This window comes from Manis javanica, chromosome 3 (assembly GCF_040802235.1).
Source record: "Manis javanica isolate MJ-LG chromosome 3, MJ_LKY, whole genome shotgun sequence".
Classification (NCBI taxonomy): Eukaryota; Metazoa; Chordata; class Mammalia; order Pholidota; family Manidae; genus Manis; species Manis javanica.
Genome location: NC_133158.1, coordinates 38,348,881 through 38,362,547, shown reverse-complemented (window position 1 = coordinate 38,362,547; position 13,667 = coordinate 38,348,881). Strand labels below are relative to the sequence as shown.

Below are 13,667 nucleotides of genomic sequence, written 5' to 3'. Positions count from 1 at the left end.
TTTATATATTAGGTATCAAATTCTGTACTTTTTGTCTATCCCTTGATTAACTTTGGGGATAGTTAATTTAATTTTGCATTTGCTTCATAATTAGCTGTTTTACTTTTTTTTACTGTGGTTTTATTACCTCTGGTGACAGCTATTCAACCTTAGGAACACTTCCATCTATAGCAGCCCCTCCAAAAATAGAGATGGTTTGTGGGAGGTAAATTCTCTCAGCTTTTGCTTATCTGGAAATTGTTTAATCCCTCCTTCAAATTTAAATGATAATCTTGCCAGATAAAGTAATCTTGGTTCCAGGCCCTTCTGCTTCATGGCATTAAATACATCATGCCACTCCCTTCTGGCCTGTAAGGTTTCTGCTGAGAAGTCTGATGTTAGCCTGATGGGCTTTCCTTTGTTTGTGATCTTATTTCTGTTTCTGGCTGCTTTTAACAGTCTGTCCTTATCCTTGATCTTTCCCATTTTAATTACTATGTGTCTTGGTGTTGTCTTCCTTGGGTCCCTTGTGTTGGGAGATCTGTGGATCTCCATGGCCTGCAAGACTATCTCCTTCCCTAGATTGGGGAAGTTTTCAGCAACTACCTCCTCAAAGACACTTTCTATCCCTTTCTCTCTCTCCTTCTTCTTCCAGTATCCCTATAATGTGAATATTGTTCCGCTTGGATTGGTCACACAGTTCTCTCAATATTCTTTAATTCTTAGGGATCCCTTTTTCTCTCTGTGCCTCAGCTTCTTTGTATTCCTCTTCTCTAGTCTCTATTTCATTTATTATCTCCTCCACTGTATCCAGCCTGCTTTTAATACCCTCCATCGTGCTCTTCAACGATTGGATCTCTGATCTGAATTCATTCCTGAGTTCTTGGATGTCTTTCTGTACCTCCATTAGAATGCTGATGATTTTTATTTTGAACTCTCTTTCAGGAAGAGTCACGAGGTCCATATCATTTAAATCTGTCTCTGGATTTGTATTAATAATTTTACTCTGGACAAGGTTCCTTTGGCATTTCATGTTTGCATATGGCGCCCTCAAGTGTTCAGAAGCTCTATTCTGGAGCTGCTCAGCCCCTGAAGCAATGTCAGGGGTCACAGGGGATCAGTACAGGGGGTAGGAAAGAGCTGTTCCCCGCCTCCCGGCTGCTGTGCCTGTCTCCACTGCCTGAGCCAGTGGGCCGGGCACACAGGTATAAATTTTTGTCCCAGAGCAGCTGGATATGGATCCCTGCTTTCCACAAGTGGCCGGAATCCCAGTCTCCCCAGGAACTCTGCCTGTATTAACTTTCCAACCCGGTAGTCATGCAAGTCTCATGAAAGCACCATGAAATGTAGGTTTGTGCTCCCAGCGCAGATCTCCAGAGCTAGGCATTTAGCAGTCCCAAGCCTTCCACTCCCTCCCTGCTCCATTTCTCTCCCTCCCGCTTGTGAGCTGGGGTTGGGGAAGGGCTCAGGTCCCACGGAGCCACAGCTCTGGTATGTTATCCCGTTTGGTGAGGTCTGCTCTTTTCTCCAGGTGTGTGCAGTCTGACGCCATCCTCTCTCCTGTTGCTCTCTCAGAATTAGTTGTGCCAACTATATTTTCTAATTGTATCCATTTTTAGGAGGAAGCCTCTGTCTCTCCTCTCATGGCGCCATCTTTAATCCATCTCCCTTTGCCTATTTTTGAGTCGGTTTTTGCTGTTGTTATTGTTGAATGTTAAGAGCCCTCTATGTATTCTAGATACTGATACCCTAACAGATACATGATTTGCAAATATTTTCTCTTTTCTCCCATTTGTTGGGCTGTCTCTTTATAATCTGCAGATAGTGTCTTTTCATGCATGATTTTTGTCATATTCATGAAGTCCAATTTGTATTTTTTTCTTATGTTCCTATGCCTTTGATGTCATATCCAAGAAACCACTGTCAACACCAGTGCCATGTAAATTTTCACTGTTTTCTTCTAAATGCTTTGTTGTCTTAGGTCTTATATGTAGGTCCTTGATCCATTTTGAGCTAATTTTTATATTTGGTGTAAGGAAAGGTAGCTAATCCAGTTTTCCCAGCATAATTTGTTGAAAAGACTGTCCTTTCCCCAGTGAAAAGTCTTGTACCCTTGAGAAATCATTTAACCATACATCCAAGGCTCTCTGTTCTATCCATCAGTACATATGTCTGCCATGCCAGTATCACACTGTTTTGGCTACTGTAGCTTTGTAGTAAGATTTGAAACCAGGAAGAGTGAGTCCTCCAGTTTTGTTTTATTCAAGATTGTTTTGGCTATTCTGGGTCTGCTGAGATTCCATGTGAATTTTGGAGGAGTTTTTCTGTTCTGAAAAAAAGTCACTGGAATTTTGACAGGGATTGCCTTGAATCTGTAAGTCACTCTGGTGATACTAACATCTTCATAATACTGTCTCCTCATCCATGAACATGGGATGTGTTTCCATTTCTTTGTGTCTTCTTTAATCCCAGCAGTGCTTTGTAGTTTTTGCTGTACAAGTCTTTCACCTTCTTGGTTAATTCCTAACTATTTTCTTCTTTTTGATGCTATTGTAAATGGCATTATTTTGTGTTTCCCTTTTCAGATTCTTTGTTGTGAACAGAAGTACTTTGTTGACTTTGTATCCTGCTACTTTGCTGAATTTATTAGACATAGCAGCTTCATTGTGGAGTCCTGAGGGTTTTCTAAATATAAGATCATATCATCTGCAAACAGAGATAATTTTACTTCCTCTTTTCCAGTTTGGATGCCTTTTATTTCTTTATCTTACTAATTCTTTTGGCTAAACCTTCCAGTACAGTAGTGTTGAATAGTAGTGGTGAAAGTGGGAATCTTTACTACATTACTGATCTTAAAGGAAAAGATTTTAGTCTTTCATCACTGAGTATGTTTTCTGTGGTTTTTTCATATGTGACTTTTATTATGTGGAGGCAGTTTCCCTCTATGCCTATTATGTTGAGTGTTTCATCATAAAGGAGGGTTGAATTCGGTCCAATCCTTTTTCTGCATCAATTGAGATGATCCTGTGTTTCTTTCTCTTCAATGCGATGTACTACCTTAACCAATTTTTGTATGTCGAACTATCCTGGCGTTCCAGAAATAAGTCCCACTTGGTCATGCTGTATAATGCTTTTAATATGTGAATTTTGCTTAATATGATGATGAATTCTGCATGTTAATATTTTGTTGATTTTTTTGTATATTTTGTATAGTGTGTTTGACTGGCTTTGATATCCCATGATTATGCTGGTCTCATAGATTGAGTTAAGAGGTGTTTCCTCCTCTTCAGTTTTTTTGGAAAAGTTTGAGAAGGATTGCTATTACAGTCCCCTCACTAGTTACAGGTCTATACATATTTTCTGTTTTTACATGATTTAGTTTTGGTAGATTTTGTGTTTCTAGGAAATTGTCACTTTCATCTAGGTTATTCAATTTTGGGGTGGGTAACTGTTCATAGTACTCTCATATAATCCTTTTTTTTTTTTCTCTGTAGAATCAGTAGTCATGTTCCCACTTTCTTTGTTGGTTAGTAATTGGAGTTTTTTTTCTTAATCCATCTAAGCTAAAGGCTTGTCAATTTTGTTGAACTTTCCAAAGAACAAACTGTTTATCTATTTTATATTTTGCTTTTCTCCTCTCATCTTTATTATCTCCTTCCTTCTGCTAGACTTGGGTTCAGTTTATTCTACTTTTTTTAAAGTTCCTTAAGTTGTAAATTTAGGTCTTTGATTTGAGAACTCTCTTGATTTTTAAATGTAATTACATACATTTGTAACTATACATTTCCCACTTAGCACTTTTGTTGGGTCCCGTAAGTTTTGGTATGGTTTTTTTTTTTTCTAATTTCCCTTGTGATTTCTTCTCTGATCTATGGGTTATTTAAAAGTGTGTTAATTTTCAAAATTTTGTGAAGTTTTCCAGTCTTACTTTTGTTAATAATTTATAACTTTATACAAAAGATTTTTGTATATTAATTCTATGAGACTTAATTTGTGACTAAATTGTGGTTCTATCCTGGAAAATGTCCCATGTGCACTTGAGAGGATGTATATACGGCTGTTGGTGGGTATTCTGTGTATGCATGTTACAGCCAGTTGGTGTATTTTTTATGTTTAAGTCCTCTATTTCTTTGTCTTCTGTCTAGTTGTTCTATCCATTATTGCAAGGGGTGTTTTGATAACTCCAACTGTTACCATATAACTATCTCTCCCTTCCATTCTGTCAGTTTTTGCTTCATAAATTTTTATCATCTGTAATTACATGTGTAAATGTTTATAATTGTTACATCTTCTTGCCATACTGAACATTTTATTAATATGTAATGTCCTTCTTAGTCTCTAGTAACCTTCCTGATTTAAAGTCTCTCTGATATTACCATTGATCCCTTGTTCTCTTTTTGGTTGCTTCTCACATGGAGTATCTTTTTCCACCCTTTCACTTTCAACCTGTTTTGTCTTTGGGTCTCAAGTAAGTCTGTTGTGGACAACATATCATTGGATCATATGTTTATCCATTCTGCAGGTATCTTCTGGTTGTAAAGTTGAACCCATTTACATTTGAAGTAATTACTGATAAGGAGAGACTTCTGTCATTGTGCTATTTGTTTTCTATGGGGCCTACAGTTTGTTTGTGGGGTTTTTTGTTCCTCATTTCCTTCACTACTATCTTCTTTGGGGTTTAGTTAATTTTTTGGTAATGAAATATTTAAATTATTTTCTTGCTTTTGTGGATATTCTATAGCTATTTTCTTTGTGATTACCATGGGGAGTACATTAACATGTTAAAGTTATAACATTCAAATTTGAATCTATACCACCTTACCATCTATACCACCAATCTACACCATCTAGATCTTAGCATATGAAAACCCTGCTCCTTTACAGTTCCCTCTCACCCCTTTTGGGGTGCCCCAAAACATAAACTAATAATTCTTTTAAATGCATTAGTCTCTTAAACTATGAGAAAAGGAGAATTGGAATTAGTAACCAAAAAGTTATTAATGTAAATGCTAGTATTGCTATAACTTTTTTCTTTAAATTTATTCTCTTAAGTCATATAGAAAAAAAGTACTGTCACAAACCAGTGTTACACTTATACTAGCTTTTATAATTGCCTATGTATTTATTTATTGAGATCTTTATTTCTCCATACACTTCAAGATACTGTCTAGTGTCCTTCCATTTCTCCTTGCAGGACTACCCCAAGCATATCTTGCAGGGCAGGTCTAGTGATCACAAACTCTCTCAGCTTTTGTTTATTTAGGAATGTCTTAACTTCTTTTTCTAGATACAGAATTCTTTGTTGACAGATTTTTCCTTTAAGCATTTTGAATATATCAACCTAATGTCTTCTGGCCTCCAAAATTTCTAATGAGAAATCTGATCATATTATTGAGGATCTTTGTATGTGGTGATTTGCTTTTCTTGCTGTTTTCAAGATTCATTGGCTTTGACTTTTGATTATCCTGTGAGATTTTGATAATAATGTGTCTTGTCTGATTTCCTTTTATCTGGAGATCCTTGAGCTTCTTAGATGTTTATATTCACATCTTTCATCCAGTTTGGGAAGTTTTTGGCCACTATTTCTTCAAATACTCTCTCTGCCCCTTTCTTTCTCTCCTCTCCTTCTGAGACTCACACAATGTGTATATTGGTCCTCTTTTTGTGTCCCATGGATTCCTGGGTAAAACTGTAATATTTCCAAAATGTCTCACCTGGATTTAGTGCTCTGCATATATCAACAGGCATTCCTCAGGGATGGAGAGAATAGTTCATCTCCATATCAATGGGTAATTACCTAGCTGACCAAGGGCTTATCTGATCCTGAGAGGTTAGGGGTAGTTCTTTTGCTTGTTTCTGCCCTAGCAGGAAAGAGATGATCCCGGACTGCAGTTTGTAAGCAGTAAACAGGTTTTAAACTTTATTTCTCCCTTTGACTGATTCCGGTTTTAGAGGTATTTTGCCCTGGGATTTCCTCTCCCTGGAGTTACAATTCCCTAGGCTGTTTGCTTTTCTTCAATCTTTTTCTTTCTGTTCCTCATATTCAGTAATTCCCATTGTCCTATCTTCAAGATCACTGATTCTTTCTTCTCCTTCTTCAAATCTGCCATTGAATACCTCTAGTGAATTTTTCATTTCAGTTATTGAAATTTTTAGCTTCAGAATATTTTTGTTTTGAGGTTTTCTATCTCATTGATATTTCCATTTTGTTCACACATCAGTCTCTTGACTTTCTCCACATCTTACTTTAGTTCTTTTTTTCCTAATTGAGGTATAGCTGATATACATAAAGGTGTACAATGTAGTGCTTCAACAATTATACACATTATGAAATGCTTAGGATAAGTATAGTTACCTTCTGCTACCAAAGATACTATAGAATTATTGACTATGTTCTCTATGCTGCACTTTTCCTCCCCATGAGTTCTTTTGTAATTTGAAGTTTGTACCTCTTTACTCCCTTCACCTGTTTTGCCCATTCCCCAACCTCTTCCCCATGGTAACCACGAGTTTGTTCTCTGTATTTACTCTATTTCTAGTTTGTTTTTCATGTTTGTTCATGTTTTTTTTTTTTAGATTCCACGTGTAAGTGAAATCATATGGCATTTGTCTTTCTCTGGCTTATTTCACTTAGCATAATAACCTCTAGGTACAACCACCTTATTACAAGTGGCAAGATTTCAGTCCTTTTTATGGCTGAGTAATATTCCATCGTGTATATATATACCCCATCTTTATCTATTCACCTATTGATGGACACTTCAGTACTTCCATATCTTGGCTATTGTAAATAATGCTGCAGTATACAGGGGCGCATATATCTTTTTGAACGTGATTTTGTTTCAATTTTCTGAGCATCTTTTTAGGACAGTTATTTTAACAGTTTTATAGTATACCTCCCGTTAGGTTTTTTTAATGACAGTTTCTGTTTTCTTCCCTCTGAATGGGCCATACTTTCTTGTTTCTTTGTATGACTTGCAATTTATTTGTTAAACACTGAACATTTAAATCTAATAATGTAGTAAGTCTGCAGATCAGATTCTCTCCCTATCCCCAGGTTTTCTGTGCATTCTTTAATTGTTTCTGTTTATTTGAATGTTGTGGACTGTCTGTGCTTAGAATCAGCCTGAGGTATAAACTTAAGGTTCCCTGGGCATGCATGATCACTTTCTAATTTTCCCTGTATATGCTGTTGTTTTTCAATGTCCTTGGTCTTTAACAACTGACTCTCAAAGGGGAACAAGAAAACTGGAGGTGAAAAGGAGCATTGGCCCTTTAAGTCCTTTGGCAGTCACTTCAGCCAGAGGAGGAGGGGCTTGCAACAAGGAGGGAAGTGCCACAATGGCTGCCACCTCTGTGCACCTCTGTGATGGAAGCACCAATCAGTGATCAGAGCACAGATTCCCCAGGATTTGGAGAACCAGATACCCTAGTTCCTCCAGGCTATGTGCAACTGTTCCCAGGGCCTCGCCCAGCTGCCTGCCACATGGCTGGGAGCTGAAACTGACCGAAATTAAGCAGTTTGATGCCAAGCCTTCCCCTGGAAGGTGCAACCCCTCAAGAGATTCCAGAGTTCCAGGTGATTCCATCAGACAGATCCTGCTAGTGCAGTTGTTACCCTGCTAGGAGCCAGAGTCCTGGTGCTTCCTACTCGGCCATCTTCCTGTTTAAAAGTATTTCATTTTTATTACTTTTGCTGCTATTTCTGTAAGAATATGGCAACTCTCAATGCCTGGTCATCTGAACAATCTGTATTCACACTTGGTGGCACTTGCTGTTTCTAACAAATTTTCTGTTTCTGTGTTCCGAGGTGCTTATGTCCCCTGGCCCTCTTTCTTGTTATCTTTTAAAATTTTTTTAATAACTTCTCCAATTCAGCCCAACAGTGCTAAGAAAATTTCAAACATATAAACACATAAAAAGGTGGACGGAATAGCATTATGAGTCCCCAGGATCCCATCACCGGTTTCAACACTGATCAGCTCCTAGCGAGTCTCCTTTTACCTAGACCCCACCCACTTCCGCATCTCCCAGAACATCCTGAAGCAAATTCCAAGCACTGTATCATTTCACCTGTAAATATTGCAGTCCAGAGGAGGGCTTTTTAATATAACCACAATACCATCATCACATCTAAAAAAAACCCTAATCGCTCATATTGAGTATCCATAATCCATAAACAGTCGACTTTGAAAATGTTAAGTTTAAATTAGGATCCAACTAAGATCACACTCGGCAATTGGCTTTGTCTTTAAGTCGCTTCCAATCTATAGGGTGTCTCTCTATCTGGTCCCGCTGCAGACCCCTTGTTGGAGAAACCAGATCACTTTCTCAGCAGCAAAGTGCTCCTTGGATTGTGTGCATTAGCATCCCCCGGGATCTTGCTAAACTCTGGGCAGATCCTGGGCGCAGCCTAGACTCTGCATTTCTGAGGAGCAGGGCAAACTACACGGAGCAGCATGTCCTTCGTGCCTCTGTGTTCTGGAAATTGGCAGTGTGGTCTAGTTGAGGAGAGATAGTGACCCAATAATTTTACATTTAAGAGAACTAGTAGGGGAAAGGGTATCTTTTTATCCCAACTCGCTCAAGTAAAACAAAACAAAACCCTGCCTCTCCTGCCTAGTCCGTTCACAAGAAGGCAAAGCAGCAGAGCCAGCTGCGAGGTCGCACTTACCAGGTGAGCCAATGAACGTGAAGGATGTACTGAGAACACAGGTTACAGCTGGCGCATCTAGAGTGGGTGCTCAGAGTCAGAAGGAAGCCAGGCCTGAGAGTGTTTCCTCTTGTCCCGGGCAGCTTGCATGAGCCCCACCAGGGCCCAGGTGGGTTTGGAGTGTGTGTGGTCTCTCTGGATACTGGCCTCTGAGCATCAGCCCAGGACAGGGGGCCAGACAGCCAGAGGGGTGCAGCCTGTGGGGGCTGTGGGCTGCCTCCCTGTGGTGGTCCATGTGACAGGCAATGGAAACCCCAGTGCGCAAAAGAACAGCAGTCCATAGTGCTTTGCTTAAGTTCAAGAATGGGGAGAGCACCAGATCACCGTGGGGGCGGCCAGAGGGGGCAACCTAGGCCTCCCAGGCACTGCTGGAGCTGGGGCCACTTGTCCACATGGTCACCTGGACCCAGACTTGAGTGCAGCTGCCTGCACGGGAGGGCATGCCAGCCCTTAACATGGGGCATTCTGCTCGGGAAACCCCAACATAGAGGGGTCAGTGTCATCCATGAATATGAGATCTTTTTTTTATTTACAATTACCTTTTAAATGATGCCATTTCAAAGTTGATTGTTACAATTCTAATCCTAAAGATAAACCCAAAAGAATGAAAACACATTTTTACAAAAACCTGTCTGTAAATGCTTCAAGCAACAAGATTCCCTAGAGCCAGAAGGTGGAACCACCCAAATGTCCCCAAATGGATGCATACATCCAGTGTAGTCCGTCCTCACGATGGACTGTCACATGGTCACAGACAGGAATGCAGCTCTGACACATGCCACACGTGGGTGGACCCTGAAAGCATTATGCTGAAAGAGCCCAACACGAAGGCCACATGCTGTATGACTGTGTTTATGATTGTCCAGGAGAGAGACACGAAGTCATCAAGGGAGAGGCGGGGGCAGCCACTAATAGGTCCCAGGTTTCTTGCTGGGTATTGAAAATGTTCCCAAATTAGATCGTGGTGATGTTGTGCATCTTTGTGAATGTACTAAAAACTTCCTTGTACATTTTATAATTACTGTATGGTATGTGAATTAGACCTCAAGAAGGCTGGGGTTTTTAGTGTTGCTTGTTAAAGACCTGAAGTTTCCCCCGGCACCTCACCAGCACCTTTGAACCTGGGCATGAGGGCACTTGGCAGTCATGGTCCCTTAGCCCTCAGGAAGTGGCGGCCAGGCTCAGAGAGGTGAAGTGCCCAGGGCTGCGCTGAGGGGGGCCCTGCCCGTCCCCCATCCAGGGACAAGGAGGTCAACGAGCTGAAGCACTGGATCGCCGTGCTGCTGCAGTCCATCACCAAGGAGGAGGAGACGGCCGCCGAGCTGGAGCTGAAAGCCCGGGTGTTCCATTTTGGCGAGTACAAGGGTGCTCATGAGGTAGGCCAGTGAGTGCGGGGCACCAGGGTTTCCATGCATGGGCACCTGCAGGAGGCCCAGGGCCCACAGCTCGGACAGCAGGAAAGCCAGGCCTGAGGCAGGGCCATGCTCAGGGCTGCCTGGGACCCCTTCCCACCTTCCCCGCTCTGCAGCCCTGACCAAGGCCTCCAGATGGAGCCACCCCGTGTATTTATACCGCATGTCCACTTAGCTAACACACCTCCTCCTTTCATTCTCTCATTCAACAAATATGTCTCCTTCTTAACACACACAACTTGTCTGGAAGGTGACCCTGCTGAGAGAGAGAGCCCCTAACCAAGCCAGGCTGGGAGGGGGAGAATACCCTGAGGGGACAGCAAGCCAGGGGTGCTCTGGGCAGTGGACCCCCACCTCCCACACCCTCACAGCACCCCCGGGACCATGGGCGTGCACCCAGCTCCCTGACTCATTCGAATCCCTGTGGAGCAGCAACTGTGTGCCAGGCACCAGGCCAGGGACACAGGATGCTGCCATGTGCAGGCCAGTGCATCAGCGTCTGCCAGGCCTCGCTGGGCACAGCTGTGCCCACCTGGCCTGAGCCTTTTGCTGGCTGCTTGTTTAATCCTCACACCCACTTGTGCAGCCAGGGGTGTTAACTGTTGTCTGAATGTCAGAAGAGGCTGAGAGGGGAGTTCATTTGCTCAGGGCCACACAGAAAGCAGACTGTAGGACGTGGTCCTGTGGACAGCTGGGGTCACTGCAAAGGCAGAACAGGAGGGCTCCCTGGAGGAGGGGACTGTGCTGTGGAAGGCATGCTGAGCCTTTCGGGGCTGGGAACCAGGACTCAGCTAAACACAGGAGGGTCCCGGGGTCAGGCAGTGCTGCCATGGGGAAGTCCAGGTGTCCCGGCTCTGCTTGCCCCATGCTTCCTGAGCACCCAGCATGCGCTGGGTGGGCTCTGGGAGGTCAGCTGTGTGGCAGTAAGGGCCCTGGGCCTGGTGGCCGTGGGTGGGGGCGGGCAGAGCCCTGCTCGACCCCGCCGGAGGCTGTCCACTCGCAGGACAAGCTGCTGGAGAGCCTGCACTGCAAGGTGCTGGACGTGTACCGCCACTGCATCAGCAACCAGCAGGAGTCCAGCCTGGACACCGTGCAGATGCTGACTGTCATCGAGCAGCAGCTGGACGAGCTGCTCGAGGACCTGGAGCACATTCCCCAGAACAAGGTGGAGCAGGCCGAGAGGGCCAAGGAGAAGGAGCGGCGCACGAGGTGAGGGCCCCGAGGGGGGGGACACCCCCCACACCCCAGAACCAGGGAGCCGGGGCCTGGGGGGCTATGAGGGTGGCCCCTCTTCTGGAGTGGGGGATGCTGTGGAGTCAGGGAGCCTAGAAGCCACAGGGACGGTGTAGACAGGACATCACCCAAGGACAAGGGACAGCAATAGCCATTTCCTGTCTGGACTGGATCGTGAGGGCTTGGGGAAAAGAAGGCAGAGCCTCAGGGAGCAGCTGAGGGAAGCCCGGGGTTTAGTGGCAGGTGGGGGAGGGCAGGCAGGCAGAGCCAGCAGTCAGAACACTGGACCCAGGGCCACGGCCTGCCCTCTGAGGGGGCCTGCAAGCTCCCCACAGACCCCGTGGGGCATGAGAAGTGCAGAGGCCTGTGGGCTGCCTGGGCCGGTCACTCTGGGGCAGAGTCCTGAGTCACAGCCGTGCAAACAGCCCCCTGCCTCCCACAAGGACAGGACCCTCCCTGTGTCCTGGCTCGGCTGGGAGCGGCCACTGGGCAGAGGTTTGATGCCCCAAGTACAGACAGAAGGGGACTAGGTGCTGGGCCTTCAAGAGTGACAATGGGGGAGCCATGGACAGGTGGATCAGTGACCAGGGAGGGGAACTAGGAACTTGTGCCTCCTGGGGGCACGAGCTGATGCCCCTTACACAGTCTCCCACAGGACCCCCAAGCTAGGACCCCAAGGAGCAGAAGCAGAGGCCAAGCCCTGACCTGGCAGGGGAGGCGGGGGAGGAGTGGGGTTTTCTCCGAAGAGGAGGCCATGGCCTGACAGGGGCTATGTGGGAAGGAGCTCTAGGGCACCTCCCTGACCCCAACCCTCCAGCACTTCACCGTCTCTTGCTATCCCTGCCACCCAGGCTGCGGGAGGAGAAGGTCCTGCTGCAGAAGCAGCTGCAGGAGGAGCGTCTGCAGCGGGCCCGAGCCCGGGCCCAGGCCGAGATCAGGAAGAAGGTGGGCAGGGCAGTGCTCGACTCACTGCCGGGGAAGGGTCCCTCGGCCAGGCCCTGCAAGGCTGGGAGGGGCTGAGGGCTTGCATGTGACCCTGGCTCACATTTGCCGACACTACCGCGAAGGTTCTTGGGGGAGAAAGGGCCGTCAGAGCAAGGCCAATGCACACTGGGGTCTGCCATTCCCCAGCCCGCCGCCCCTGCGGACCCCCTGGGACCTGAGTCCTGGAGTCTTCCCCTGGGGCTGTCAGCCCTCATGCATACACACCTGGTCAGTGAGTGGCCCAGCAGTACTGTCCCAGCCATGCCCAGGCGCCAGCTCTCAGCTTGGAGAGCTGGTACGAACAGCTCTGCCCCCACAGGGTCCCAATGCACCATCTTGACTCCAGCCAGACTTCAGGCCAGCTTACCACTTGTCACTAGGGCCCCCTGACAGCCACAGTGAATGAGCTGGAGCAGCCACTCGCCTTCTGGCCCTGGCAACAGGAGGCAAGATCTGCAAAGCAGGCCCAAGCCTAAACACAGCCCGACAAACAAGGCTGATGGGCTTTCCCTGGGACTGACCCTTACTTTCCAGTCACATGGGGAATGGTGGATTCTGCAGGGCCTCCCCCACAACCACCAGAACAAAAGAGGTGTGCTCCCTCCATTTAGCTCAGTGTTTCCCAATCTGTGTCCAGGCCCCCCACCCTGACACAGCCAGGGGGATGGTGCCCGAGGGACAGGCTTTGTCAGTGCCAGACTCACTGCTGAGTCAGCTCAGAGCGGCTCTGGCCTGGGCCTGCTAGCTGAGCAGGTGTGAGCAGAGAGACCGGGACGGTCCACAGAGCCCAGCCCCGGCTCACACGCCTCCTGGTATGCACGGGGCAGGTACCTGCCATTCTGTTAGGCAGTGCCCCGGCGCAGTGAGGCCATGAGCGCAGGCTCACTACTCAGCCCGCTTCCCCTGCAGAGAGGCAGGAGACTGGTGGGCCGCTCCCGGCCCCCCGCTGTGAAACCCAAGGAGCAGCCTGAGTGCAGGCTGCTGGACAAGGACAAGGACAAGGAGGAGCAGCTGTTCTTCTTCACCTAGCGGGCTGCTGGGCGGCAGCCAGAGGCAGACCCAGGGAGGGGTGGGCTGGCTGCCTGTGTGCCCACGGGGTCGCCTGCTGTACATTTCCTCACTCATGGGAAATAAACTCAATGCCCACTTGCTGTCTTGAAGCCTGTTTAAGGAGGAAGACTCCACTTCCAATGCCAGCAACCCCTTCATCATGAACCCTAAGCCCCACTGGGGCTCCTCGGATGGACTCTGACCCAGAACCCCGTCCACGCTGCGGTGCGGGCAGGGCTGGACCCCAGGCAAAGGCAAGTGAGAAAGCCTGGACAGGTGAAGGGTCATTCCCACCG

At 46.3% G+C, this 13,667-nt stretch overlaps 1 protein-coding gene across 4 annotated transcripts in view; it reads left to right on the top strand.

The window, feature by feature from the left end:
* Positions 1-13,499, top strand: part of CFAP100 (cilia and flagella associated protein 100) — a 56,968-nt gene extending 43,469 nt beyond the window's left edge. For 3 of the 4 annotated variants that reach the window (XM_073231164.1, XM_037023705.2, XM_037023704.2), the window contains 4 exons: positions 9,933-10,068; positions 11,108-11,313; positions 12,189-12,282; positions 13,231-13,499. In XM_073231164.1, the coding sequence (XP_073087265.1) occupies positions 9,933-10,068; positions 11,108-11,313; positions 12,189-12,282; positions 13,231-13,350 (556 nt within the window). In that variant the 3' untranslated portion in view covers positions 13,351-13,499. The other variant, XM_073231166.1, reaches the window with a different exon arrangement.
* The last annotated feature ends 168 nt before the right edge of the window (positions 13,500-13,667 follow it).